This window comes from Anser anser, assembly GCF_964211835.1.
Source record: "Anser anser genome assembly, chromosome: 7".
In the NCBI taxonomy this organism is placed as follows: domain Eukaryota; kingdom Metazoa; phylum Chordata; class Aves; order Anseriformes; family Anatidae; genus Anser; species Anser anser.
Window position 1 is genome coordinate 23,980,225 of NC_139727.1, and position 27,381 is coordinate 24,007,605.

At 37.2% G+C, this 27,381-nt stretch overlaps 1 protein-coding gene and 1 long non-coding RNA gene across 4 annotated transcripts in view; one reads left to right on the top strand and one right to left on the bottom strand.

Annotated features, from left to right (window-relative positions):
• The first annotated feature begins 2,630 nt into the window (after positions 1-2,630).
• Positions 2,631-18,008, top strand: LOC310902697. The gene is made up of 4 exons (XR_014586902.1): positions 2,631-3,211; positions 13,927-13,999; positions 15,018-15,103; positions 15,247-18,008. It is a non-coding gene; the product is annotated as an uncharacterized lncRNA (long non-coding RNA).
• The window catches only part of HTR7 (5-hydroxytryptamine receptor 7), a 37,691-nt gene continuing 19,998 nt past the window's right edge, over positions 9,689-27,381 (bottom strand). The window contains exons 2-3 of one of the 3 annotated variants that reach the window (XM_083844616.1): positions 19,134-19,880; positions 9,689-9,911 (exon numbers count right to left, since the gene is read on the bottom strand). In XM_083844616.1, coding sequence (XP_083700742.1) covers positions 9,875-9,911; positions 19,134-19,880 — 784 coding nt within the window. In that variant the 3' untranslated portion in view covers positions 9,689-9,874. Of the gene's footprint in view, positions 9,912-16,388; positions 16,708-18,729; positions 19,881-27,381 lie in introns of those variants that run through there. The other 2 variants (XM_083844618.1, XM_083844617.1) reach the window with 2 other exon arrangements.

The window sequence follows — 27,381 nt, forward strand, 5'->3', positions numbered from 1 at the left end:
CCTGTGCTGAATAAGTGCTCTGACCACCTTATAAGACACATACATACTACAGCTGTCGCAACCGTTTCTAAAAGAAGGTGACCAGATCTGCATCGGGTAGTGCTCATTGGATTGGTGTGTTGGGCAAAGGTTGGTTTGTCCATACTGTCTGTCTCTGGCTCTGCAGCCCTCTGGCTCACGAGGAGACCTGCTTGACTTGCAAGAACTTACAGCTAAACAGGGAAGTGGCTGCTCAGAGACATCCATGCTGTGGTGGCAGCCAAGTGGGGCTTTTTGAGCACGGTTCTAGAAATATTTCTTTCAATCCCACAAAACTTTTCCTTTAGGTTAAGTTTTGATGGAGATACCCTATTCCCACTCAAGAATTACTGTCTACTGGTGATACGTGTGGCAAAAAATAGAGCTTGTTTTCACTTTGTTCTCCCTGTAATTGCAAAGAAAGCTTTTCTGTTTGTAGGTCTTGCTGGTTTGAAACAGGTAGCAACTATTCTGCTGTTTCTCTCTGCCTTCTCCTTGCCCTTGCTGTCATTTCCAACAAACTGATCACTTTCCTTGTCTTAATCTTCATAACATTTCAGATGAGAGGTAAGCTTATAGTTGGAGTTTTTGCTCCAATGATTCATCTATAAATCATGATAATGAATAAAATAATTTTATTTAGCTAATTGCTACCCCGTTGTAAGTTGTTATTAAAATTTAGTTTCCTACCAGCAATTACTCCTCAGAAATCATATTTTATTCAATCTGTAAATCTACTGTGTCATTCATAGTGCTATTATACCTGTGACATTGTAATGGCAAGAGTGAAAATCAAATCAACATTCTGCTGACAGAATAAGAGCAGTAAATGTCAAACTAATGAATATAGAGTGGGCATATGCAAATGGCCTAGGAGAGCAGAGAGGTTCTTGGCATTTCTCATTTTAAGCATATATCAAGCTAAGTTTCATCATGTGAAAGAAGCTTATGCGGTTCATCTGCCCTGGCTATAACTTCATATAAAATGATTTTGAGAAGGGCTTCATATTCTTGCTAAAAATTAAGTGATGATTAATAGATGTCTAGCCTGGCAAGAATAAATAAAGGGCTGGGATAACACAAGGATTCCTTTCTATCAAATGGCATAACAGCTGAACTCACAAGGATTGGAACTGGAAAGAAGAGGCTTTGGGGCTCTGCTCCATTCTGTCCAGCTAACTCATCAGAGGGACCTGGATCAGTCCTTTAGCAGGGGACATTTCTCCCATAAGAGAGTGTTAATTACAACCTGGTGCTCCCTGGAAAGAACATTTGCTGACCTGACTTTGGCGAGTGAGTCTGTAGGTCTTACTGAACTGTCACTCCCTGGGGTACCAGTGAGTCCGTGTTTTGGGGCAGACGTGCCCTGTGCCGTGCTCCAGTGCTGACTGGAGCAGAAGGTGTATTGGCATGTAGCAGAGGAACAGAAGATATGTTGTAGTGCTGCATGAACAGTGAGTGGGGGATGGAAACTTGCGCTCGAGTCTTCTAGTACACATGCTTGTACAACTGGATTCAGGTACAGGGCAATATCCCTAGACAGAGCGTAGGTATAATCTGCATGTTTGTATTTCATTTGTTCTGGAATATTGAATACATATCTTGACTTTTCAAATACTTATTTCACTGACTTTTCTCTGATGTTATTTCCCGTAGTAGTTTCTGTTGCATTTGTGTCTTTCAAATTTTGTGAAGCTGGTAATTGAAACTTCAAGGTATATGTTTTGCTCAGAACTCAAATGGCTACACATAAGAATGATATTTTGAGAGCAGTTTCAAAACACCCTGTCTTCTAAAAATCTCTTTTCTGATATGCTGCAAAAAGTAATCACAGGGCTGTCTCATTTATTGGTTTATTTTGATTCCACTGGAAATCACCTCTGATAATTTGAGTAAATACCCAACTTAGATATGTGGTATTCTTAACAAAAGATTTTGGGTAGGTAGTCAGCAGTAAGAGGAGACATTGGTACAACAGGGGGAAAGGGATGAAAATACTTGCATGAGCAAAACAAATATTATGAAAGGTTGGAATATTGTTCTCTGTAGATTTCCTGAGATGAATGCCTTTTGTGCAATGAATAGGACATCAGAGGCGTAATTCACATGTCAAGTATGTACTGTAAAGATTTGGCTTTCCTAAAGGACATTTAGGTTGAGATGCATTTCCTAGCCCTGGGCCCTTCAAATTATCACTATCAGTAAAAACTCTGAAAGTGTAAATTATTGAACAAAAATTTTGAAGAAAAAAGGCAAAATATACAGTATTCATATATGTATCTCTGCAAGGAAACTAACAAAATGAGTGTGAATGAAAGTGAGATACAAATATTATAAAATAGATATTTGTTTGTAGATTAAAATTATTTTGACTACACTAGCGAAGGTCCTTGCATTTTTAAAAGAAATGTTAGGTTATTAATTTTTAATAAATGAGACCATTTCCTAGACAATAAGTTCTATGACTTCTTTAAATAGAACTGGAAGGAAATCCAAATCCATATTCATAATGAATAACATTTTTAAAAAGTTTATTCAATAAATTAGTCAAAATATCTTTTGTGGTCTGAGCAATTTTCTCTTGACTGGAACAGAGCTAATACTTGGGTGTTTGCAGTGAAGACCTGACTAGGAGGATTTGGTTGAGTGGCAGAGGACAGAGACAACAATATAATACAAAGGATAAGAGCAGGATCAGACAGGGAGATGGAAGAAGGAAAAAGGAAGGAAGACTTTAAGAAGATAGGGATGGGAGATTTTTGCCTCTTTTTTTTTTTTTTTTCTCTTTTTCTTTTCCTTTCCAAGATGGCTTATGTATTTTAACAGCATTTAAAAGAAGATTGTAAGAGAGGAGATGAGAAAGATGTGGACACCACTGAAGTATGACATGCAAGGTGGGCAGGAAAGGGAACACAGGTGAAATGAAAAGTAACACCAATGTAGCAAGGAGAGGAACGGGAGAAATGAACAGAGGAAGAAGGAAATAGGTATCAGCTGAATTTCCTACCCTTCCCTTATAAGGCTTGAGTAGACGAAGGCAGCTTTTGCTGTGACAAATCGACCTGCTCAACAGGGCCTGAGACAGTGTTCCTCACAGCAGTGCCTGCGCTGAACAAACAACCTGTTCCTCAGGAGATTCACTCAGATATCCTTGTTCTCATTATTTCAGTTCAGTGCTATCTAACAAGAGTAGGTATGTCTCTTTAACATTTGTTTTGGTATGGTAAGGATTTAAAGTGTGTTGAGCTGAAAAAAACAGACATTTTTTGTAGATGACAATGTCTTCCATGAATCTAAATTAAAATCACTTAAAGAAATGGATTCTCTATTTTCCGTAGCAGTAATTCAAAGAAAGCACGACACAGGGATTAGTATTCAGTAGACTTCTTATTTTATTGTATAAAAGTAATTACCTTTTAAATACTATCCAAATTAACATTTTAATATCCCTCTGGGCCTTTACATTTTAGAAGCATAATATAACTCGGTACCTAATACAAAGGAACCCTATTTCCTCTTCTACTAAATTAGTCTCCTGTATAAATTTGAATCATTTTCAGAGTAAGCAGCAGTAATTCATTTTTTTCACCCGAATAAGACTTGCATTAGAACCGAAGATATTCAACATTTTCATCAGAGGCCACTTACAATTTGAGGAGCTTAATTTCTTCGTATCTGTATTTCTTGGTAAGGTATTTGTGGAAAACAGTCTCTTATGTTAACAGTCTTCTTATTATATTACATTTCATAAGGGAAAAATACATGACTTAAAATATACAGAGTTGCAGCTCAATTCTGTGGTGACTTTTGCATATTAAAAGCCCCAACTAACTAAAGTAATATATAAAATTCAATTTTGTGTGTTAAATATCTGACTTTTCATATTATACATAGATATGTTTTTTTCATACTTTCACATAACCTTTTCAGCAGTGCATCTTCTGATAATAAGAACTTTCCTCTTTTGTCATTGTGTTTATTTCATATTCAGGTCTGAAGTAAATTAATCACTTTGTCATATAAATAAAACCAGATAATTTAACAAGAACTTTAAACTAGAATCAGTTGGTAACAGCTAGGAAAAGGTTTTATATTTGTCAAGGACAGATCAACCTAGCCAAAAAAAAGAAAAATATATGAAAGAAGTCAAGGAGAGATATAGTAAGGGTACGGTAAGCTTTTGAAGTAGTTTCCTGGCTCACAATCAAATGTCTGTTGACCCTGAGAATAGACCTGGAGAGCAAGACGTGCTGGGGTCATAGTGAAAGATCAAGTGATTTGCTACTTACAGGGTAGTCATGCAACTGAAATGTCAATTAAAAAGAATATGGAGGCATTCAGGAAGGATAGGCAGGGCAAAAAGGGACATTGCCGTGTGTTTCAAGAAGGTAGACCCTTCTTGAGATGCAAAACAACTTTTGCTGGTTACAGGTAATGGCTAAAGGGGAGAAAGAAGTTGGTGGCAATCAAGCCACCAAGGCAGCAGGGTGAGGTGGTTGGGGCTCTCTGTGGGCAGCTGCATCCACTGAAGCCCTGGGCTTGGTAGTGGTAGATTTTTCCTGATCAAACATTGCTTGGAAAGGAGGGCTTCAAGACACAGATTGTCTAGATCTTTTCTGAAAAACACAGGTGAGATCCTTGACAGAAGACAAGGAATGCAGCTGAACAGGAGGCTCTTCTAGACTGGACTCTAACAAGGAGGGACTGCTCATGAACACCAAGGCTAAACAAGCAACTGCTTTAAAGTTGTAATTAAAACTGCTGCTGCTATAAATTATAGCTAGACCAAACCTGTATCTGGGGGTTGGCAGAATGGAAAACATGCATAAAATCAACCATAGAGGTTTCCCTTGACCTATGCTTCTTGTACCTCAGGCACAACAGCTCAGGCCTTGTCACTGGTGACGCTTAAGTTTTACTGCCTGCGCTCTGCCCATGGGGAAATCCCGTGTAAGAACACTTTAAAATAATATTTTTTTTATTCCCTAAAGATCTTCCATAAGTGTTTCCTTGTTTCTTTTCCATGTGTAAAATCCCATCTCTCTGAAATCCAAGATTTCCTTCAGTAAGGCCCAGCTAGCTCTCCAAGACCAACATCTTTCAGCTATGGTGTGAAGGCAGTTTCCCGAAATGGCATTGGTTTACATGAGCTGTTTTCTTCAGCACCTCACTAGTCCTGGTGTAGTCCTCTCAGCCTCGCTGGTCTGGAACAGTAGTGCTTCTCAGCAGTAAAAAGTTTCTCCACAGCCATGGGAATTACTAAATAGCAGACCTTACTTTTATGATGATCTAGAACAGATGTTTTAGGTTGAAAATACATTTAAAGTTCCATCTCCTAAAATTGCATTTGTGTGATTCAAGATGCCAGAGGATCCTGATGTTAAAGAGACGGTCTACTAAAATAGTTGTGCCAATATGTATATATACATATATATAAATATTAACACAATATACAATACTTTTTGTTTGCTCTTTAAAAGCAGGAGGCTGAAAATTGTCTAATTTCAAAGAATTTTGAAAAACATTTGGGTGGGGCACGGAACGTTGCAATGTGCATTTAGATAAATTAGAGAGCTGTGTATGTTTGCATACAGGGTAAAAAGTTGACTTATTGTGAAACATCAGGTTGCAAAACTGGGTTGCAAACTCAGCCATGGATAAATTTTTGCAAGAAAATGCAAAAATTTGCAAAATATGTATTTTTCAGGTATTTGTAAAATGTGCGAGGTCTGCAAATTATTGACCACAAAGTGGGCACCATCTACTTAGTAAGCAAAATTACTTCAGAGAAGCCGTATTGATTTTAGAGTTGCAAGATGCATATTGAGGAAGTTTATAAATAAATTAATCCTATCATTTTTCAGTGCAGGTAAACATAACTCTATAAATATGAGTCTTTATTTAGACAAAATAATTAAAAGAGATGTATGAGATTAATATTGTAGATGCCTTCAGATTTTGAGACAATGCAGAGTTAAAAATAATAATAAAATAACTTTGAGGAGTTTAAGGGGTTCAACTGCTAGTTAGGAGACTTTGTCTACCTGCTTCATTCCTCTTAAATTTTGCTTATGTTCTTTTTGGTCATAATTTTCCAGAGCAACCATTGGCCTATGTAGACATATAGCCATGACAACTGGGACTACTTGGTGCATTCAGGCAGCTGTAGGTCTTTGTGCTGAAACAATGAAAAACCTAACTAGCTGCCTCTTGTTAAGCAGATTCTGCTGAGAATTAGAGGCAGTCAGTCCTGGCTTAATCTGGGATAGTGATAACCTCTCAAAAATATTCAAGTATGGTAACAGTGCTGATAACTACTTCAGAGAAGAAAGAGAGTGTTATAGGAAGGAACAAATAGATTAACAAGAAATGGATATTGGAGGACTAGCTACTCAGGAGACTTAGCTTATCTGAGAGGCAAGAGAACATAAACAGTAATGAGGCCTAAAAGATTCTCTGGGGTTAGATTACAGTAGTTATATTCCCGTGCTCTTTAAAACTAATTAGTCTGTACTTTTCCCTATCTATACATTTCCCCTGTACGTACTAATGATGTAATATTTCTGGCCCAGTAGGAAGCAGTCATATTATCGTGTTTTCTCTGAGCACAATGCATACAGCTGAGTGTATTCCTCCTTTTTGTGAGGACAGTTGCATCTTGAAAGAAAAGAACTCTAACTGCTATAACATGATTCTTTCACTTAGTGATGATGTGCTACACAAACCTCATATATTAGATTTAAAAGGTATCTAGAGCTGAAGCTAGAAAAATACAGTATTGATATAGAAAAGGCATAAAGTGTTTTTTTTTTAATTTTCCTAGCATTGTCAATTTGTAAATTCTTATTTGTCTAAATAATCTTAAGACTTGAAGATTCTTCTACGCAATTTTTGTTTTTCTTTGAAGAAATTACTTCCTCATTTGGAAAGCTGGGGTGAGCCCCAGCTTACATTTTACTTGTTAAAACTGACAAATTTGCTAAATACCAGAAGACAGCTTTGTGACTATCACATCGCAGGACAAGTTTCGTGACAGAGCTAGAAAAGCATCTTCTGTAGATCCAGAACTGAGTCTGAGCCTTCTTTTCAGCTCTGTTCAGTCTGTTAGATTTATAGCTGGAGACTTGGATTATCTCAGTGTAAGGCAGGTGCGTGTACTGCTTTTGTACTACTGGTTACAGAAACTGTTGAAAGCTAAACTCATTATCCCTATAGATAATCTAATGTCTTGACTTCTTTTGATCAGCCCTACTTTTCTAACATTCTGAAATATTGCACACTTGACTCACTACTCTTGAATACATTCTTATCCTTGAGTGACTCTCCTAGTTACTGTGTGGGTTTGTGCGTTGGCTTGAGAGAGGTGACACACCTGACAGTTACAGTAGGAAAAAATGAGGTTCATCTTGTATGACAAAGTATCAGCATTTTGTAGTGTTCTTTTGTGATTACCTGTCTGAAAACTCTTAGATGAAAAATTCTTTATGGAGAAAAAAATAAATAAAAAATCAGACCATAACTTTATAGGTCCATAATACCACAACTTATTCTAAGATATTCTCATCTTTTTTTTTTTTTTAATGATTCTGGGAATTTAATAGATATTAAAAGATACAGATGCTTCTTAGATGATAATATATTTACTTTCTTCTTTACAAGAGGCAGTATGATTCTAAAATACAAGGGATGGATGTGTCTTGTTATATGTATATATTTACAGACTTTTTTTATTGTCCTGCTTAAGGATCTACCTTCTCCCTATCCCATTAAGTCCAGCTACAATATTTTTTTTAGCCAGCGTAACTCTGACTTCAGCTTGGTTTCTTTGAATATATTCTCAAGTAATTCAATCAGAACTGGTCCATTAGTCATTGACAATAACTGCCCCATTTCCTGCTAAATACCTTGGGCTAACCAAGTAGAAAACATTGCTTTTTCATTCCCTTTAGGAAATAAATTATAAGACTCATTTCAAATGCAGAGTTCACAGTGGTTAGTTTTATCGATGAAGTAATGAAAATAGTTTTGCTGACCTAGTGCTGAAACTATGCTACTCTGGTGTGCTCTCGTGTAATTACAAGAACTGGTTTGGGGTGTCAGCATAGTGAGCTCTCTGTCCCAGGTTTTACATAGGCTTAATACTGAATGAATTGCTTTCCATATTTAGCTCTTACTCAGAAGTAATGAAGTGACATTTGCTGGTTTTCACAGTTTCTATTATGGACTTGTATATTAATGTAAAGAACAAAAATCAAAGCTGTAATGGCATGTATGGCCATAGAAGTATAGAACAGCTTGGGTTGGAAGGGACCTTAAAGATCACCTAGTTCCAACTCCTTTGCCGTGTGCAGGGATGCCACCCATTAGATCAGGTTGTTCAGGGCCTCGTCCAACCTGGTCTTGAACACCTCCAGGGATGGGGTAAGTCAGTGGATGACTTACCGGAGCTGTTTTGGTTGAACTGCAAGTAAAAGATTAAATTGCCAGAAATAATACAGCTATGAAATTAAGCTGAGAGCTCATACAGATGCAACTTTAAAGAAGAGAGCCTTTAGGAACGATGTGTCCCACTGTACAGTGAATTATGTAACCCCACGTAACTTAGAAATTCTGAGGGAAAATGAATATGAGGAGCTCAAAAAAAAAAAAGTTATATTTAAGGATTCGTTGAATCAGTTTTCCATGGGACAGATGTTCATTAACACTTGCCTATTTATTTTTGTCAATTCAGAGGGTTTTATTTTAGCTGTAAAATAAACATACACAGAGATGTAAACTCATTTTGTTCTGTTGCTCCATGTTCTGTGCCTGGATAGGGGCAGATGCATTGACTGTTCGTTTTGTAGCAATAGAGAAAATGTCGCTTATATCATCTATCTGGGACCCTGGATTCCAGAATGAATATTTAAAGAGACATGTTTAAAAAAAAAAAAAGAAAAAAATAACAGGCTTCATAATTGTCAGTCTCATCTAGCTAGCCAGTAAGACAAAACGCAAAGTGCTATGGAAATTCTCCAGACTTTTTTTATATAATTGAAATAACTATAACAATTATGCTTTTATTCTATAATTTGGCAGATCACAAAAATTGCATTAAAACAAAGCAATCCCATTTGTAAATTAACCATGGTGTAATGCGTTTGTTCTAATTCTGTCCTTTAACTTTTGCCACTGTGTAACTGAAGGCAGCTTTTCTCCTTAGCAGATAGGAACTAGACCAACAAGCCGTGTTCACCTTACCAAGTAAACAGACATTCATGTATTACGATGGAACACTTTTACAAAAATCAGTCCTTTATTGTTGCCTCTGTGGATCCTGTTCCAGGTGCAGAGAATCTCTTTAACACAGGCCTTAAAAGCATCCACAGACCTACCATGTGCTTGAAAATACCTTTTTGTAGTACAACAAAATACATTCGATATCACTGGTGATCCCTGAATATTAAAACCGAAGTTAGGATCAACAAGCATGGTAAACATAAATGAATCTTTTCTACATCATTTAATGCAGTGGAAATCTGCCCAGCACTTTGTCTTTGAATTTTAGTCGCATTTCTTTCCCACCCCATGTGCCAAACTTTTATTGCTGAAATGATTTGGCTTTCTCAGGCAGAAAACTATTTTCACTTTTATATAGCAGCACTTTTCTCCATAACAAACAAGATGTGACTACTTCCAATAGAAATGTATTTAATGTAATGTATTGAGCTCATTGAGTATTTTTAGTGCATTCCTATCAAAAGAAGATGAAGTACGTTTCGGAAATCTATCCATTTCTTCAGAAGCCAACTTTTCATTTTCCTTCTTCCAGTTCTGGCTTGGCTTTTTTTCTGGCTGCTTTCATGCAGGTCATGAGTCAGGACTCTTTTTCCCTGGAGAAATCAGAACTTCTCCTGTTTTCAAAAAAAAAGTGGATGAATTAGATGGGAAATGTCCTGGAGCAACTAAAAGTCCTGATCCAGATGCCACTGAAATAAATGGAAACATTTCTTAAGAGAAAATTGGCTAACAAGACAATTCTCAGAGGTCCAGTACAAAGGAGGAAGCTAGGGGAAAGTGGAGGATTTTGGTGTTTTTTCTGTCCTTTGTAATCCTCTTGTTTTGGGTTGCTGTGAGAACTGAGGAAGTTCCCATTTTACACAGTTTGGTGGCAGAAACCCCAAATGGCTGCTGCAACGGCATCAGAAAATGCAGCTCTTTTCCCTGCGAGCCCCTCACCTGACCCAGCCTCCCAAACCCTGGTTGCAGCACAGACCTGCATGGTATCACTGCTCGTGGATACCTCACACGCTAGAGCATTAATGAAGATTTCTTCCCCAGTTTCATAAAATCATCTATAGACAAGTAGTTACTGCAAAAACTTTGCACAGAATATTCTTCTTAGCTGTCATGCTATTGTACTTTGTCTTCCCTATAACACTGTTCAGTCTGTAATTAGGGCCAATTCCTGCCTCTCTTCTCCAGTTTGGTGAGGGGAAGAGCCAATCCCTATACATTACTAAGGCTGAAATTTTGTAACAAGCATTTGTAAGATTACAAGATTTAGGGGGCACCCTAATGCAGTTCCGTCCGTCTGTAGTGTACAGCAAGGTACTTTTTTTGTCTTGTTATAGCCTCCCTGTTGAAATCATTGGATTATTCACATCAGCAAATGTATTGGGAATAGGCATTTTACAGACAAACCTGCCTTTTCACTCATTATCTTGTTACATGAAAACATATCATGGAAAAAAGTATCCAAATTAAAGGGAGGCAGGCAGGTAGGTAGGTAGGAACTTCTGAGAACTAACCAGGTAATTATTTCCAATTTTAACACTAGTCATATAGGAAATTAAGGACTTTTTGAAACATTAAATTTAGCTAGTTATAGGTGTTTTTAAAATCAAAAATAAAATCCAAAATAAAATTCTGGACTTTAATGACATTTTCTAAGGCAAATTATATGGCTTTTTATTTTCTGTTCATGTACCGTGTTCATTGGATGAATAAATTTTAAGAAAATGCATGGACAAAAGACAATGAGTTAGTTCATTATTGGGGCTAAAAGTTTGTTTTTATAAATCCTTGTAGCTCCAAACCATATTGGTGCTGCTCATCTTTGTCATTTTCTGGACTACCAGAGGATTATTTTGAAAAAAAGAAAAGTCATTAAAAAAAAAAAAAGTTATTCTACAACATTAACTTTATCTGATTGAACTTTTGATTATTTTTTTAATTTATAGTTTATCATTTAGTTTTTAATTTATTTATACATTTATAATTTATATATATATATATATATAAAGCACCTGTCACCCTATTGATAAACGCTCTTTGGAATCATTCTGAAGGCAGGGGTAAGAACAGGAGCTGGTCTGTTAGTACCTCTGCACTTCTGTTTCCAAATAATTAAAAAAAAAAAAAAAAAAAAGTACTATTCATACCATGATTTTCACAGTACTTGCTCTATTTACGCCTTATTTGAAAAGGGAAATATAATTACAGCATTTTTGACAAATAAATTATATAAGCTAAGAAAAACTGTAAATATTCGGTAAGGAGCAGATAGGCTCTCTGCATGTTGGCAACCAAATATCCAAAAGGTTTCAAGTTTTCTATGCTTGTTTGGTTCTCATGTTACCCTTTAATTATCTCTGTTATTCCTCCTTTGAGGTTAAATATTTGGACTTCTTTAATGTGTTATCTTGGAGAAGTTATTTGTACCTAGAATATAGAAGGTGTATATCCTATCGAGATATATAGTAGTATAATCCTTACAGCAAACCCATGCTAACATAAAATTATTTTACTAGACTGCAAAACTACAGCAACTTGCACCAGCATTCCTTTGTGACAGTTTCCAGTAAGTAAATGTGCAAGGAAATCAGTCACTACAATTTTGAGTTAGTAGCTCTTACTCAGTTTGGAAACACTTACCATTAAGATACTAATTTCTGTGTTTCTATAAAGCAGCTGTAACATTTTGTTATTATGCTTTTTAAGTGTCATGACCACCAAAATATCACTGCTGTTTTTTACTTATTAGCTGGGGGCTGTTTTGCTTTTGCAACTATTGTCATGAAGTAGATGTTCACTTAATTGGGTTTATTTTATCTTTTCCTTGCAACCATCTTCAGGATAGTAGATTTACCTGATGAATCTCTGCCATTATATCAGAGACCTGCAGAAACCCTGGTTAGATCAGCCAAAGATGAGAAATTTTCTGAAACATAAGCGAGTTTATCCAATTGCATTCTGCTATATTTTTCCATGCTTTAAAACATAGATTCTCCAGAAGGGCTGAATGAGAATACTAGTGTCCTTCTCTTCTCTTGTAGAAAGTAAAAAAAAAAAAAAAAAAAAAAAAGCATAATGTAAATACAATTTTCTGGAACTAACAAGACCACACAACCACTAAATTAATGAAATATTGTTGGTTTTAACTGAGTAGATAGAAAACTACAAGCAAAATATTTATTCAGTCTGGTATGTTGGTTTATGAAAGTGCATTGGTCTCTCACTTCTGAAAACATTGATACATCTGCAAGCACTTTTTTTGCTGAACTAACTTGACTAGCTCTATATGAAAGTTCACAAATAACAGAAACAATCATTTTAATCAGTGAAGTTACAAAGCCTACAAATCATCAAAATATTATCCCTTCCAGTAACTACATACGAATATCTCAAAGAAATCATAGTATCTCAATATGTTTTGGGTTTTGGTTGCTGGTTTGGTTTGGTTTTTTGATCTGCAGCAAGGAAAAATTAACAGCAAAGTTAACTTATCTGGGAATCATAAACATACTTCAGTTTTCAGTGAGTAAAAGCTATTCTGCCCTGTTGCAAATATTGCAGCATGAGAAAGGGTTTTGGCAGTGCAGCAGGGCAGCTGAAAGGGTGCCAGAATAGTGAGTGCGGAGGATGACGGGCTTATTTGGCAAAATCTTTAGAGAGCAGGTATAGAAAACGGCATTAACTCACTTCAAGTTCATGCCAAGCCCTCTTTAGTGGCAATAACTACTTAGGAGATTAAAATCAGTAAAGATGGGTATAAATTTGTATTTCTTGCACATTGCAAAGGTTGCTCTTTTAGTGCAGTGTTTCTTAGGCTATCTCTGTGTGTGTGTTGTTGTTTTTTTTTGTCGTTGTTGTTGTTGTTTTTAATATGCTTGAGCCCTCCACTGCAGCGGGTTTTGTTTGATGAAAAATCCTTCCTCCCCCCTCCTATCACCTTATTTTTTTTTAAATAGAGTGGGTGAGTGTCTTCTATTCCAGGACACTAATAATTTTGCATATTAAGACTATTCCTATGTCTCTGAATTTCTCCCTTCTCTCTCCCTGTGAAACATTGTTTTAAATGACAACAAATTCTTTAGCAAGCTGTGAAGAAGATTTGACAGTACATTGATCTTGCACATTTTCTGAGAATGTTATACTTTGAGAAGTTTCTCCTGAAGGCCAATAAATTTTATATGGAAGCTAAGTTGGTAGCGAGAGGAAACCAATATGGCATTGCTTCAAAACACCTTCCAGTCCTGTACCTACAGCATCTCAGTCAGTGATCCCCAAACTTACCTCACTGTTGCTCTCCCAGAGATGCTGTGCTGACCCCAGTGTTTGGAGCAGGGGCTGCCAGGAAATCAATTTTCCTGCCATAAAGCGGTGTGTGTGTGTGTTGTGAATGGACTGCAATATTTACAATATTAATTTGATAAATAATTCCTTTTTTGTCTCATTGTAGAAGATTTATTTCACCATTTAACATCTTTCTGCAGGTGGTGCAAGCTACTAAAACGTCTGAACAGAGTGAAAAAAAACATGTTTTTCTTTTCATGAAACCGAAGTGTGAAGCAGTAGGCATAAAATAATGAGATATTATTGTGAATTCCCAATTTTTATGACTCTGGTATTTCTATTTCTACGCAGTAAGACTCTGACTAAACAGAGGAGTTACGTGATCAGTGCCAATACTGTGCCACAGCGTTAAACCTCCACGCAGGTATGCAGTGGGAGCTGGGAGAAAATGTTAGGAATGAGTCTTCTACCTCAGACAGTCTCCCTCAAAAGAGAAATACTGAGTGACCAAGGGCAGTATAGTTTGTATTGACACCGCAATAAACCCTTGAGTTTTATTCGAAATAGGAGGAAAAATACCACGGGGAATACTATAACTTACTGCGTGGATCCCCTGCAGATTATCTGTTGCTCCTAAATGAGTGAGTGCTTTGCAGGGGATTTGCCGTAACTTGACAAAGACAGCTCTCAGCAGGAATGGCCATGAAGAAACAGGGCCACACTTAAGAACCTCTGAGCAACAGTTACTGATTTGACACTTGATAAGTAACTCAGTGGAAAGGAACAGAGATGGAGGTGGGCAGGGAAGGTTAAAAAACAAGGGAAACCCTTCACAGAACTGTTATATCAAATTCTGTGCAAGGGAACTTTTCTGTGCAAAAGAACTTTTCAGTCCAAGTCTGTTCATCTAAAGCCCTTACTGTAAGCTGCTTTGTGCCCTGTTTATTGAGGAAAAATGGCATAAATATAGTGCATCTGAGCAGGATGTGACTAGAAGGGTGCAATGGGATTCTGGTAAAGAACCACCAGGACGCTGGCTGCCGTCCTGCTGGTGTGAGGCCAGTGTGGAAAGGCTATGTCAGGTGAAGGCAGCACTCCCAGGATCCCCTCACCTGGGAGCCATTGAGAACCAATGCTACCTTTATGGATAAATTCTAGACTGGCTATTGCTGGGCAAGAGTTATCTTTTTATGCCCCTCTGGCTTTTTATTTTTATGTTTATTTTTAGGCCAACATGTTTATATTCAGTAAAATGTGTTTGCAGTACTGAAAACTAGGCCTGGGGAGGGATCTCTAGCACAGCTGTATCTAAAAACCCTTTTAGGGAACTGGCTCACTCAATGGCTGCACTTGAGGGTCTTCACATACCACCGTATTGTTGAACAAAGGAGGCATATAAAGCAAAGAAGCTCTCACTGGCATCTCCCTGTGTCGATGTCTAGATACTTCTGCAACAATTGAAGACTTGGGGCTGTAGCTGAGGAGCGTGAGATCCTGAGTGGACACTTGTGCTGTTTGAAGAGGTGAGGTAGGTGCTTTCTGGCATCAGCTGCACAGTAGCAGTGCTGGCTGCCTCCTGATTCCTTCAGGTCCTAGCACAGGCTTTGGTGATTACTCTGAAATTGCTGCCTGAGCAGTAGCCGGTATCATCTTGTTTCTCCTGGTGTTTAGGCATGGTATAGCTGAGTGGCCATTCCCGGAGCCAGTACAGCTGGCCACATTTCCCCAGAAATATCATCCAGAGAGACCCCAAATGAAAAAAGCCCTAACCTAATAGTGTGTTGTGGTGACTTCTTCCCTGCTTGAACAAGGAGGGGTAAATTCCTACTCGAGGGCTATGCAGTAAGTAAAAAGGCAAAGCAGCCTCCTGAGACCATGGAAAACAGACACAAGTATGATGTGAGAATGAAATAGGAACCACTGTTTCAAAAATTTGTCAGTCTAGTAAACAGAAGCAAAACTCGATCTCATCTTCTAGCCACCATCACCATCCAGAAATCACATAGTAGTGGCTAGAAATCAATTTTGGAACTACTGGCCGGTAGAAAGATGGCCTGGGACATAGAGCAATATGACTAAGCTTTCTAATCAGAAATGATGAATGTGGGTACTGTAACTAATAACAAATGCTGCACTGAGTTTCCTCAGACAGAAAATCCAGCTGGGGCAAGGCCAGTTCTGCACTATAGCTAATAGGCAAGCCCATTCTCTGCAATAGCTTTTTCCAGGCTTTCTTGTTTCCCTGACTCTGCTGTCCTGTGCACCAGCTTGAACCTTTCCTGTTGAGCAGTACACAAAGTGACAGCTACCTTCAAAGAAAACCTGAGGCTGTGCAATATTTCAGGTCTTTCAAACTCTGTAGTTAACATGGGATTTCTCACATCTCAGGCTACAGTTTAAGGATGGGACAGATGAAATTTTCCATTACTCCCAGGTGTGGGGTTATAGAGTTAGCTGTCACAGTTGTCCACATTGTTCTCTGACTACAGTTTATAGAGTTGGACAATATGCACTATCTCTTAAAAGTAATTTTTGGCTTAGATTTCATTGCTTTTACATTGGAACAGATGTTACCTAAAGATGAGATTCACTTCATGGTGGTATTAAAAACAAACAAACAAACCCCCCAAAAAAACTTTTCTAACTCCAGAGCAACACTGAGCTTAAGAGCCCAGATTCCCTTTAAATGATGTGGTTAAAACATTCTTCTCACTGGCATTGTACAATCGTTTGTTATGTTTGTGTCCTTATCCTCAAAAGTCAGATTAATAGCATATCATCTAATTAAAGAAAGTACTACTGCTAAAGTTAGGTATTTTGCTGCAGTTCCATTTATTTATTTTTTTAAAAAGTAAAATGTCTTGTTCTTGAGCCCAAGCAATTATTTCCTTATGCTTCTCATTTGAGCCTCTTTCAGTTACAGGTCTGTCTGGACGCTTTCTCCTTCTCCATGTTACCCACGTGCTTGGGAAATACAATGTTGTTGTAATCTTCTCAACTTTTTTACTTTTTCCGCTGAATACTTTTTCTTACTAAACACACACACAGATGAAAGATGGCTGTTTATCTCTAAAAATTTCAAGGACTGACATAGCCCAAAACGATTCTTGTTCTTTCCCAGGATCTTGTTACCTGAAACAGATGGTAGAGGAGAAGAGGAGTCCTGCAGGACACTATCCCTGAGGAAAGCAATTGCCTTTAGTGACAGTTGAGCAAATGTCAATTTTTGACTCATAAGACGCTTCTGTATTTCAGGAAAAAAAAATCTTATTTGGAGCAACTACAACTTTTCAGACTTTCCCACAGAATAATAACAGCTGAAACTTATGCTCAGAATTCTTAAATCAGCCTCAGATTTTTAAAATTCCACTTGAAATCTTCACAGATACTTTTGTTTCTATATTCTTCAAAATTTCTTCATATAAGAAAAGAAAACTACAGAAAACAAGTGAAAACTTCTCACTCATGTTAGGAACTAAAAACCAACAACAAATGCTTCTCTGATAGGTAACAAAGTCAGAAATATCCATAATTTCATGGTGAATATGGAAAATATGTTTGAATTAACATGATCCCTACTCTCTACTACAAAGCTTGTGGACATTCTTAGTCAAAATCTCTTTTTGTCCACTTTTAAATATTCCAGAAGGAACTGAAATCAGAATGGTTCAGATTAATTTGAAACTTTTTTTACAAAAACTTTCTGATCCTGGGATATAGCATATATTTTACTGTTAGAAAATTGTTACGCTTTTCTAAAAATGAGGCCAACATATACCTTGACTCGATATATCCTGGTGTAGAAATCCATCTAAAGTGCCTTAAGCTTATTTCAGTGTGCACAGCTCGGCGTGTCAATCCAGGTCTTATTTATTTTGTAACCTCTACTTACAAGCTCGAGTGTTTGCAGTGATCTCTGGATGCTTTGAACAAGGACTCTGGCACAAATTTCCTACTACTAAAATGAATTCACTGATGTAAATCCAGACTAAGTCATTTTGTCTTAAAGAGACACTTGAGAAAGTGGGGACAGAAGGTAACCTAAAGTGTGATTTGCTACCGAGGTGTTTTGATAATGAGCATTGTCTCCTCTGCAATACCCAGATATCTGAAAACCCAGTTTCTGAAAAATACACCCTGTGCTTCCTCTGCAACATGGCATGCAGTGCCATCTCTCTGTCCATAGGAAACATCTTGTTTTTATATGTTGTTATAAGCTTCTTATTATCTTATTACAACATATCTCACATAATTAGCACATTTATATTAATATATTACTATAATGCATAAAAATAATTAATGCATTTGTTATTGTTGATATATAAAAATATCATTATAATATTTGATCGTGTTCCACCAAGGGAAGAGCTTTGTTACCAATATCAGGAGAAGTAGAATCACACACTTGGAAGAGCTGCAGTGGTGGAGGGAAATAACAAGAACTAAAAATCAGAAATGTTCTTGGTTCTTACACAAGGCAAGGTTTTAAATCATTTTAAGCAGAAGTGATGACCAACATCAGTTTGGAAGAATAAAGTCCAGATGTCTCTGAATGTCATCTTCTTACTGACTTCAGAAAGGAAAGAAATCCCAAGAAGCTAGAAGAACTTCCAAACAGGCATAAAATTAACTACTCTATTGGAACAAGGACTAGCCATTTATCAACAGAAACCAAGTCCCGAGTGTAGACAGTCTCCATCTAGATTAGAGAAAGGCTCAAATGATAAAGCCAAGATAATTTAAGGAAGAAAAGATGGACAAAGACCAGCTCCTGAAACAAATGGTTATCAGACATTTGTTCTATTAGCAATATAGGGCAAGATCTTTACCTGGTATAATTACCACAGAAGCAGTGCAACTAATTGTGCTGCATGGCAGCAGTAGCTGTAGTCCATGCGAATTTACTCAAACTTATATTCACATTCAAAGTGTAATGTATTTTTTCCATTCCATAGTTGCTGTGCAAAGGCAACAAATGATCTCTGTGAAGTACTTTCTTCCCAGGCAATCCAGTAAATTAACACCTAATGGACATCTGTTTTTCACAACAAAGAGTATTTCTAAGCATTATAACTCCTCTGATCCAGCTTCATCTTGGATGGTTTATTTTTATGATAACAAAGAGGAAAGAAATGAGTTCTACTGAACTTTTCACCATTCATTGGTCTTTATTACAGCAAAATTCTCTAGGATACAAGCTGCATCCAATATTCAGAGCTACTAAAAGTTTTGTGGGGCCAGGAGCCAAAGGAATGGGTTGGTTTGAGCAACTTTGCTTTTTCCTCACTATCAGCTCAAAAATCCTGCACTACATTTTACCCTCCTCTTTCTGACATCTAGCACTTCAGTTCTTTTCCCCTGTGACCAAATTCTTTGTCATCTTGTTTCTCTGGGCTCGCTAGGACTGGGGGGCTGTACAGGAATTAACCTTGCAACCCTCCAGCGTCTTGGTGACTATTAACAGCGCTCAAGAAACCTGTTTCTTTCCATAGCTCTTTCAAATCAAAGCTAATGTGGCAAAACAATAAATTACCATAGTAAAGGGTAAGTGACCTTACAGAACAAATTCTGGTTTTTCTGCAAGCTTCAGAGCCTCATGCATCCCTGCAGCCGATAGTTTCCGGTTGATATTTCTATATCTGCATTGCAGGAGGTTGCGGTAAGTTGTCCTCAGGTCCCGATTGAAGAAGGCATATATAAAAGGGTTAATGAGGGAGTTTGCATAACCCAACCATAGAAATGTTCTCTCAACCCACAGTGGGATACAGCTGCACGCTGTACCGCAGATAAAGGGCCTGGCAGTTGAGAGGAGAAAAAACGGCAGCCAGCACACGGTGAAAGCCCCGACAATAATTCCAAGTGTAGTGGCAGCTTTCTGTTCTCTCTTAAAGATGGAAATGTTTTTCTTGTCGTTCTTCAGGAGTCGTGAAAAGTTAGTACATTCTTCGGATTCCTTGTGCAGTTTTACAGCTCCATTCATAGAAATCCCTTCCATTTCTTCTGGCCGGGGAAAACCAGCAAACTTGTGTTTGGCAGCACTCCTCTTAGCAGCTTTGTAAATCTGATAGTACATGAAAAGCATCACTGACATTGGGATATAAAACGCAACCGCTGTGGAGTAAATTGTGTAGCCAAAGTCTTGACTGATCAAACAAACCTTTTCATCGTTTACATTTTTGGCCCAACCAAAGAGTGGGGGTATGGTGATAGAGGCAGACAAGAGCCATACACACAGGATCATTTTGGCCATACACTTCCCGTTCTGCCTTACAGGATACGTGAGAGGTCTTGTTATTCCCAGGTACCTAGAACAACAACGTAGAGTTATTATATAATGTAGGGGTTAACTGATAAAAGTAATTCCTCATAGTCTGCTATTAAATATAATATCTTCAGCTAAGGTTTCTGTTTTTACATTTTTCAATGCATGTATTTCAAACTAGTAAATCCATGTATAAGTTTTTCACTTTAAGATTTATGGTGATGGTATTCTGTATAAAACCTCTTTCCTAGAGGGAAATCTCTAGCCACAAAGGACTGGGATTTTAATGCATTTGTGCAATCTTCATACAGATAATTAATTTTCTGTTTATTAAGGAAATTCTGAAACCCGAGTTTTATTTGGCTAACTTATGAAATCTTGGTGTATAGACAAGTGCGTGCTCCACAAACATATAGTATATTTTTTGAGTGGATGTTTAAGTTCAAAGAAGCATGAGTTCATCTTCATTCCTTTCTTATTCATCACTTTTGAAGATCCCTGCCACTAATCTGAGATGATGAGTTGTATTTCTTAGTTTCACGTTGCAGACAGGCACTACAAACTGTAAACTTATGTCAAGAGTAGATTATTTCAATACTACAATAATTCTTTTTATCATCATTTAATTAGAAATGACATTTATTCAATATCGTAACTTCTACCGAACAAAATAACAATCTATCACTGTGTCAGTTCAGGAAGACCTGTGAAAACAACATAGTTTTACCAGAAGCTAAGTTTAGAATGGTAAATAATCGTAAACAACGTGTCAAGTTTTTGTACAAAAAATGAAGTCTGCTGACAACTTCCACATTTCCAAAGCTATGAGAGCTTAAACCACTTTTTCCTTTTTGTTTGTTTGTTTGTTTCTTCCTAGTAAAACATTTATCACTATTGCCTCATATAGCTGGACACCAAGATCCTCAGCTTATTTGCTCTCAACTGCAGAAGATCTCTTTATGTTCTCTCTAATGATGGGAGCTTCTCTTAGATGGAATTAGATGTTTGGTGGCTTTTGTTGTTGTTGTTTGTGTGTTTCCACTTAACATTTATACTTGAAATTTAGTTTCTGCTTAGCTTAACTTCCTGTTAATTTCTCAAATTGTTCCTTTGTTCTCTTCCCCCCCCTCCCCCCCCCGAAGAATTTTGAGAAAAAGCAATGTGATTCACATCGCTACCTACTCATAAAAGACATGGTTTCACGTCAGGTTTCAGAACATGGTTTGGGTTTCAAGAGGTACCAGCATTCAGTTACACAGTGAAGGTGTTGGAAGGTTATAAACAAGAAATATAGCAATATGAGTAAATTCTTTTTTTTATCTGAGCATTTTTTCCTCTCCCTATTCACCCAGAAAGTCAAAATACAAGTATTTTCCTAGCTCTGCAGAATGCTGCATTGTTGATTTTACTGCAATGCAGTAAATTAAGGCCAGTGCTGCTGCTTTAAACAAGAACCCAGGTATGCTACAGTATTGGAAATAAAAGGATGTATCATTTCATGATCTGTTCTGATGAGTAACAACAACCACTGTCAACAACGTCACTGGCATTTATATTACTGATATGGCAAGTTTTATACAAAGGACAAACTGGTTTATTGTGTCCTATTCTTGACAGCATACACAAGCAAATGACAGCAGTCCTCTATTGTGCCAAAGAAGTCGTGCCTGGTGGTGCTGTGATCTAGGAGTATTAAAATTGGCTGGAATTAAGGCACTAGGATGTACAAACATGGATCACAGTGTTAGAAAAGGTTGTTTCTTGTCCACCTCATCATCCTCATATTAGAGGAGGAAATCTCATATTAGAACATAACCATCACCCTAGTGCCAGAAGCCTTGGGCGTATTGTAAACGCCACGGAGATTTCTATTTTACACAATAGTAGCCAAAACTGGTTGCACTGCTAAAGAGGGAGACTTTTCCAAAGTGAGGAAAGAGGAAAGTTGCTCAAACCAACCCATTCCTTCTGGGATAGCAGTGGCACACCCTTAAAATTTGTCTGAGCATAGCGTGACTTAGCTACAAAAGAGCTAAATGCACCCTTTGTGAAGAAAGCTTACATGGCACTTACAGTGTATTGCTTAAAAAAAATAATATTTAAAAGTTGGTCCACCTTCCTGATGTATGTGTTTTTCTAGCTATTACTCAATTGCTCGTTAAAAATAACGTGATTACGAGGTGAGCTTCATTATATAGCCAAAACAGTTAAATTAGATTTCTGTGAAAATCAGATCTGTGGGCTACACACGCTGAATGCCTAGTGAGGTATCAGAATATAACAAAAAGAATTCACGAAAGTAGAAGTATACTGAAAAGAATTAAAATTCTTTGGTTTTGCCCTGGCACCACTTTTTTTTGGGAAGCTATCTGAGCTTCAAAAATGCTATTTGAAATTAAAATACATTAATTAACATAAAAATACACCAGCATCCTTTCTGCCTTACCCATTTTGGTAAATGTAGTATGATAGGAAAAAAAGTCAGCAGGCATAAATGAAGGAACTTTATCTTTTTATCTCTATAATAAATCTATTACCTTTGAAAACTTACTTGCAACTTCAAAATAATGTAAATCATTACTGTTGTCTAATACACTAGAGAGTGTCCAAGACTTAATACATTCCTGAGTTTCAAAAGTGTTGTGTTAAATTCATTGCAAAAATATACTTTGTAATGCTTATCTTTAATTACTACCTTCCAAAATGACTAAAGGTAAATCAGCTGAACTTACTGTATCATTCCAAAAATATGTAACATCTTGAGGCATTAATGCTGGGAAAGATTGAAGTCAAATTCCCCAAAAAGCTTATTTCATGTATCTCAGACATCCACACAAGAAAGAAGTGTCTTGGACTTGCTATTCTGAGATTTGTTCTTTTTCCATGCCACAGATGTTCGTTTTGATCTTGGCAGGAAAGAAATCATGCCTCAGTTCTCAGTGGTAAGAAAAGGGCAATGCAATTTGCTATTCTTCCTCCGTTGACTTTCCTGAATACACAGTTGTGCCACACAGGGCTTCTTTACCACCTATTCATATTACACCCAGCACAGAGGGGACTAAATCTAGGCTACTCCCCAAAAGCTCACTATTGCAGGCACCTGGCCCTTACTTCTCACTCTGCATTGCCTGATGCTGTGTGCAGCACACCCAAGTGCAGGATCCTGCCCCAAACCACTGTGGGATCACTGTTACAAGCACAACACATGGTCTCGTCCCAGCCCTGCTGCTGTTCCAGAAAGAAAGGCTGCTGCGTGAATGGAGGGAAAAGAGCAGAGACAACCTCTTGCAAGTATCTAGGGCATATAACGACAGAAAGCTTATGGGAACTTTTCTTGTACTATGTCACTGAAATCTGGAAGACAATTCCTTGCTCAAATAGCTCAAAGTAAGAGCAGAGAACATAGACCAAACAGAAGGGAAATAGTGAGGGGCAGAATAAATTTGTTTTTAAATTAATGTGTAAACCCATGAGCACATCCCCAGTTCTGGGCTCATTTCTTTTGATTTCTTCTCTTCCCTGCTGGAGGATTAGAAACTGCCTCCTGTGCTGCAGTCCTGTTCAGGTGTGAGGCACAAGGGGTGCTCAGCCCTAGGGAGGAATAATCATCACTTGCCATCCCCTTTCTGCAGTTCTGCTCATACGTAGGCGCGAAGAGCTTCCCCCTCCTTGGGGTGCTATCATCAACTATTGTGAACAGCCACCATTTGCCCCATTTACAATAACAATAACGCAAAAGGTAAATTAATAAGTCCTTTTTTCCCTTTCTCTTAATAAATATCTGGCTTGCCATGATCTAGTGTTCTTTCCCAGTACCTCTAAATTGTTACAGACAATAATAAAACCAGTACAACTGTATAGGAGAGCATTCAGGGTTTTCTGTTTGGTTTGGTTTTGTTTTGTTTTCATTCTGTCTTTTTGATGTTGGTGTATTACAATGATCCATTAGAACAGTTTTTGTCCCACAGGGCTAACACAGACTCCATTGTCACTTGAACTGCAGATCACACAGGCATTTGTAATGAGTGTGCTCAGTATGCTAAATACTACAGAAAGCGTCGGGCTGTAACTTACATGGAGGGTAGGCAGTGTATCACAGACAGAACCGGAATCCACAGACCCTAGTTTCCATTTCTGGCACATCATTTTATCTTACTGTGACTCTTTGTATTCCTTCTTCCCATCCGTGCTTTTCTTAGCTATTTGCTTGTTGTGATGGCTGTCATATTCTGCCGCTGGCACAATGATTATCAGGACAAAAACTGGACTGCTACTGTGTGCCACTTGATCTTACTATATATTGAAAAAAAAAAAGGCAAAAAAACCCCAATGCCCTACAGGCTCAATACAATTTCTTTTTTTGTAAATAAGTTTACTTTATTCTCTAACCTAGAAAACTGTAAAAAAGTTTTCTTTTTCTCCACTACTGTGAAGTGAGTTCACATAGGCGTTTCCTCATCATCAGAAAAAAAATCCATGAAGATATTTCTCATCATCTGCACATGAATAACTCTCCATTTGTGACTGAAGCAATTCCATAGATATGGAAGAAGATACCAATTCTTTCTCCAAAACTAAAAAAGCAGCAGTGCCACGCATGGTAGCATTTCAGGTTAACCAAGCATGATTTATTTTTTCTTTTTTTGGTGGCTTGACCCTATTTTTTTTCCCAGCAGAAAGTTCATTTCCTTTTCTTTGTTCCCACCTGAGAAAGCTAAATATCTGTTATATTTAGGCTGTAAAATGGAAAATTGTTCATAGCTAGAATGGAAATTTTGAGATAAGTCTATTCCCCCCACCTTCTGAATTATGAATAAAGCAAACTGAGACAAACTGAAACTTAACAGCTACATCAACTTCAACAACAGAAAGAAAATAGCATTAGGATGTCCCATTCACTTCTGTTACTTGTCTGTGATGATAGTCGGAGTAACAGAAAAATAAAGAGCTAAGAGTATTAAAAATGTTTTAAAGTCTCCTGCACAACCCAATAATAAATTGAATGCACTATGACATGGGGATTGCTTATGCTTTTTTTTGAAGCACACACATATAATTCCTTTGTCTCTGGTCTCCATGTACTTTATAAGTAGATGGAATTCTATTTTAATTAGTGCACGTTTGTTTCTAAGACTTTATCTGGCTGCTTACTCCCTATCACTGACCTTATCTATCAGTTGGTTATTCCTGAATCAGTTTAGCATCTGCCAAGGTCCGGCCTTGCTTTTATGAAGCAGTTTGGATTACCATGGAACAGAACTGGAAAAGCTGTCGTGAAAATTATAGAGATGTGTATTACAGCTATTTCTATCGGGAATCTGATACCGTTCTATTTCTATCGCTTTACTATTTGAGTTGGAGTTGAGCTTAAGCTGAGGCTTTCTGTTCTTCCTATTTTTGATTTTTAGAGTTATAGAAGTCTTTTCCTTAAAAGGTACAAAAATGCTTACTAGTTTGCTTTTGTGCTCTTTTTCTAGTACAGCAGCTTTTCAGCTTCAATACATAGTTCCTCGTATTTGCTTCTTTGCCAACCCACAGCTATACAATCCTGTCTAATGATTCACCTGCCATAATAACTTATTCTGAAGAATGATGCAAATCTTCTGCTCTTCCTTCGGTGGCCGTGATTCTGTCATGATCTTCCACAATTTTTCTGTTCAATTCAGTGCAACATTAAGAGATACTTAGCAAGAATAGAAGAACGATGCCATTCCTAAAAGCTATCCAGCATTCAGAACCATCCCTAGTATACCGATCTATCTAGAATTATTATTTTTGCTTATGTTTTGATATATTAAAAGGTAAATTAAATATAAATGTAGCATGCTGAAACAATGGTCATATCTATTATTTCTGTTATGGCTACATTGAACACCCTAACAGAAATTGTCTTCTTTTCAGGGGTACTGTGTACCCACTAAATAGGAGATACTTTGTCCCACAGAACTGCATTTAAATAAATAAGCTATACAAACTGATCAGGGAAATATTATTCTTATCACGTATTTAAGCAATTGAGATGGAAGCAAAGGGGCAAAAACACAAAAAGACTTAAGTGGTGAGACATAGGCATTAAAGTGCATGACTACGGTGTTATAATGTGAAAAGTGACCTTGTTAATTATTGTATGATAGCCTTGATACCTGTCTTTCTGCAATAGAGGCTGGCCTCATAATCACTTCATGATAACTGACAGTTTATTGTCACAGAAGAGGAATATATTTCAGAGGCAGTAACAGAAATACTCTTCTTCACAGAAGTGAACTGTTACTGATTTTATTGCATATGTGACAGCTTTCAGAGTATGTATTAGATCACTTTAAAATGTAGACACTAAGTATTGTGCAATTTCAGAGTGAGACAACAGAACTAAGAAAATCAAACCATTAGCGAGGGGAAAAAAAAAGACTTTGTTCAACTTCTTCTGTGCTCCATCTGGCTAAACATTGCATCTTTTCTATGCAGTGAATTAGCACATAGTCTATAAAAAGTCTAAGCACAGTCACCAGATTCCACTTAATTGCATTTGCTAGAAATGGTTGAGGCCCTAATTTCTCCTTTGTAGTCAATGTTGAATGCTGTAACATGAAAGACCTTAAATGTATGTAGTGGCATGTATTATGTCAGATGCTTACTCTTCATGTTTCAAGTAAGTTCAACATTATTGATATTATTGAAATAGTGATACTTAAATTGTAATGCTTGGAAGAATTGTAATGAAATATTTGCTATGCTTTCAGCAAGGTTAACATGTTCTATTATTTCTCCTCTTGCTCTCAATTAAATATATTTCCTATAAATAACTTATCGCTACAAAAGGAAGACATTCCTACTGTTGGAGCGGGTATATGTTAAATACAGTATTGTACTTTTATTGTTCATAGTAAATGTTCTGATGTCATTTTTCTGTTCCTCAAAAATCATTGCTTATTTTTGATGGGACTCAAGAAGCATATGTTTTTCTGGCAGTGGAAGAAGATTAAGTCAATCAAAACTAAATATCTCTTCATTCTAAAGGAATATAATTTCCCTAGTTGAAGATTATGTTCTCCTCTCTTAGCTTTCTCTCACTTTTCCTGTACTTTCATGGACTTCCTTCCTCCTGTATCATGTATTTTAATATTTATTTTAGTTCATTCTTTTATTCCACTGATTCTATTTTTATTTCACTTTCTTGCCCTGCTTTATTTCTATTCCTCTCTTAGTTCTGTATATTTCCTTCTTAATTTTTGCCTACTCATCTCAGACTTCTGTTCCACAGATGGGGGGGATGTAGTCTGCTGTCATTCTAACAAATGTGTAACAGCCATATTTCCAGAAAGGTATTTGTGATGTCTTTCCATTCAATCTTTCTCATCTTAGTCATAATTTCTGTGACCATATTCCTCTTTCATTTCAGACCTCAGAAAATTTCTTTTAGCTGTTCTAACCCTTTGCCTCTAATTTTCCCACTGCATGATTGTCAAAGTATTTGTCACCAGCTACTGCCTTGTTCTTAGCTACCTGACAGAACAGTTTGGTAGCCTTTGGTTTTCCTCTGCAAA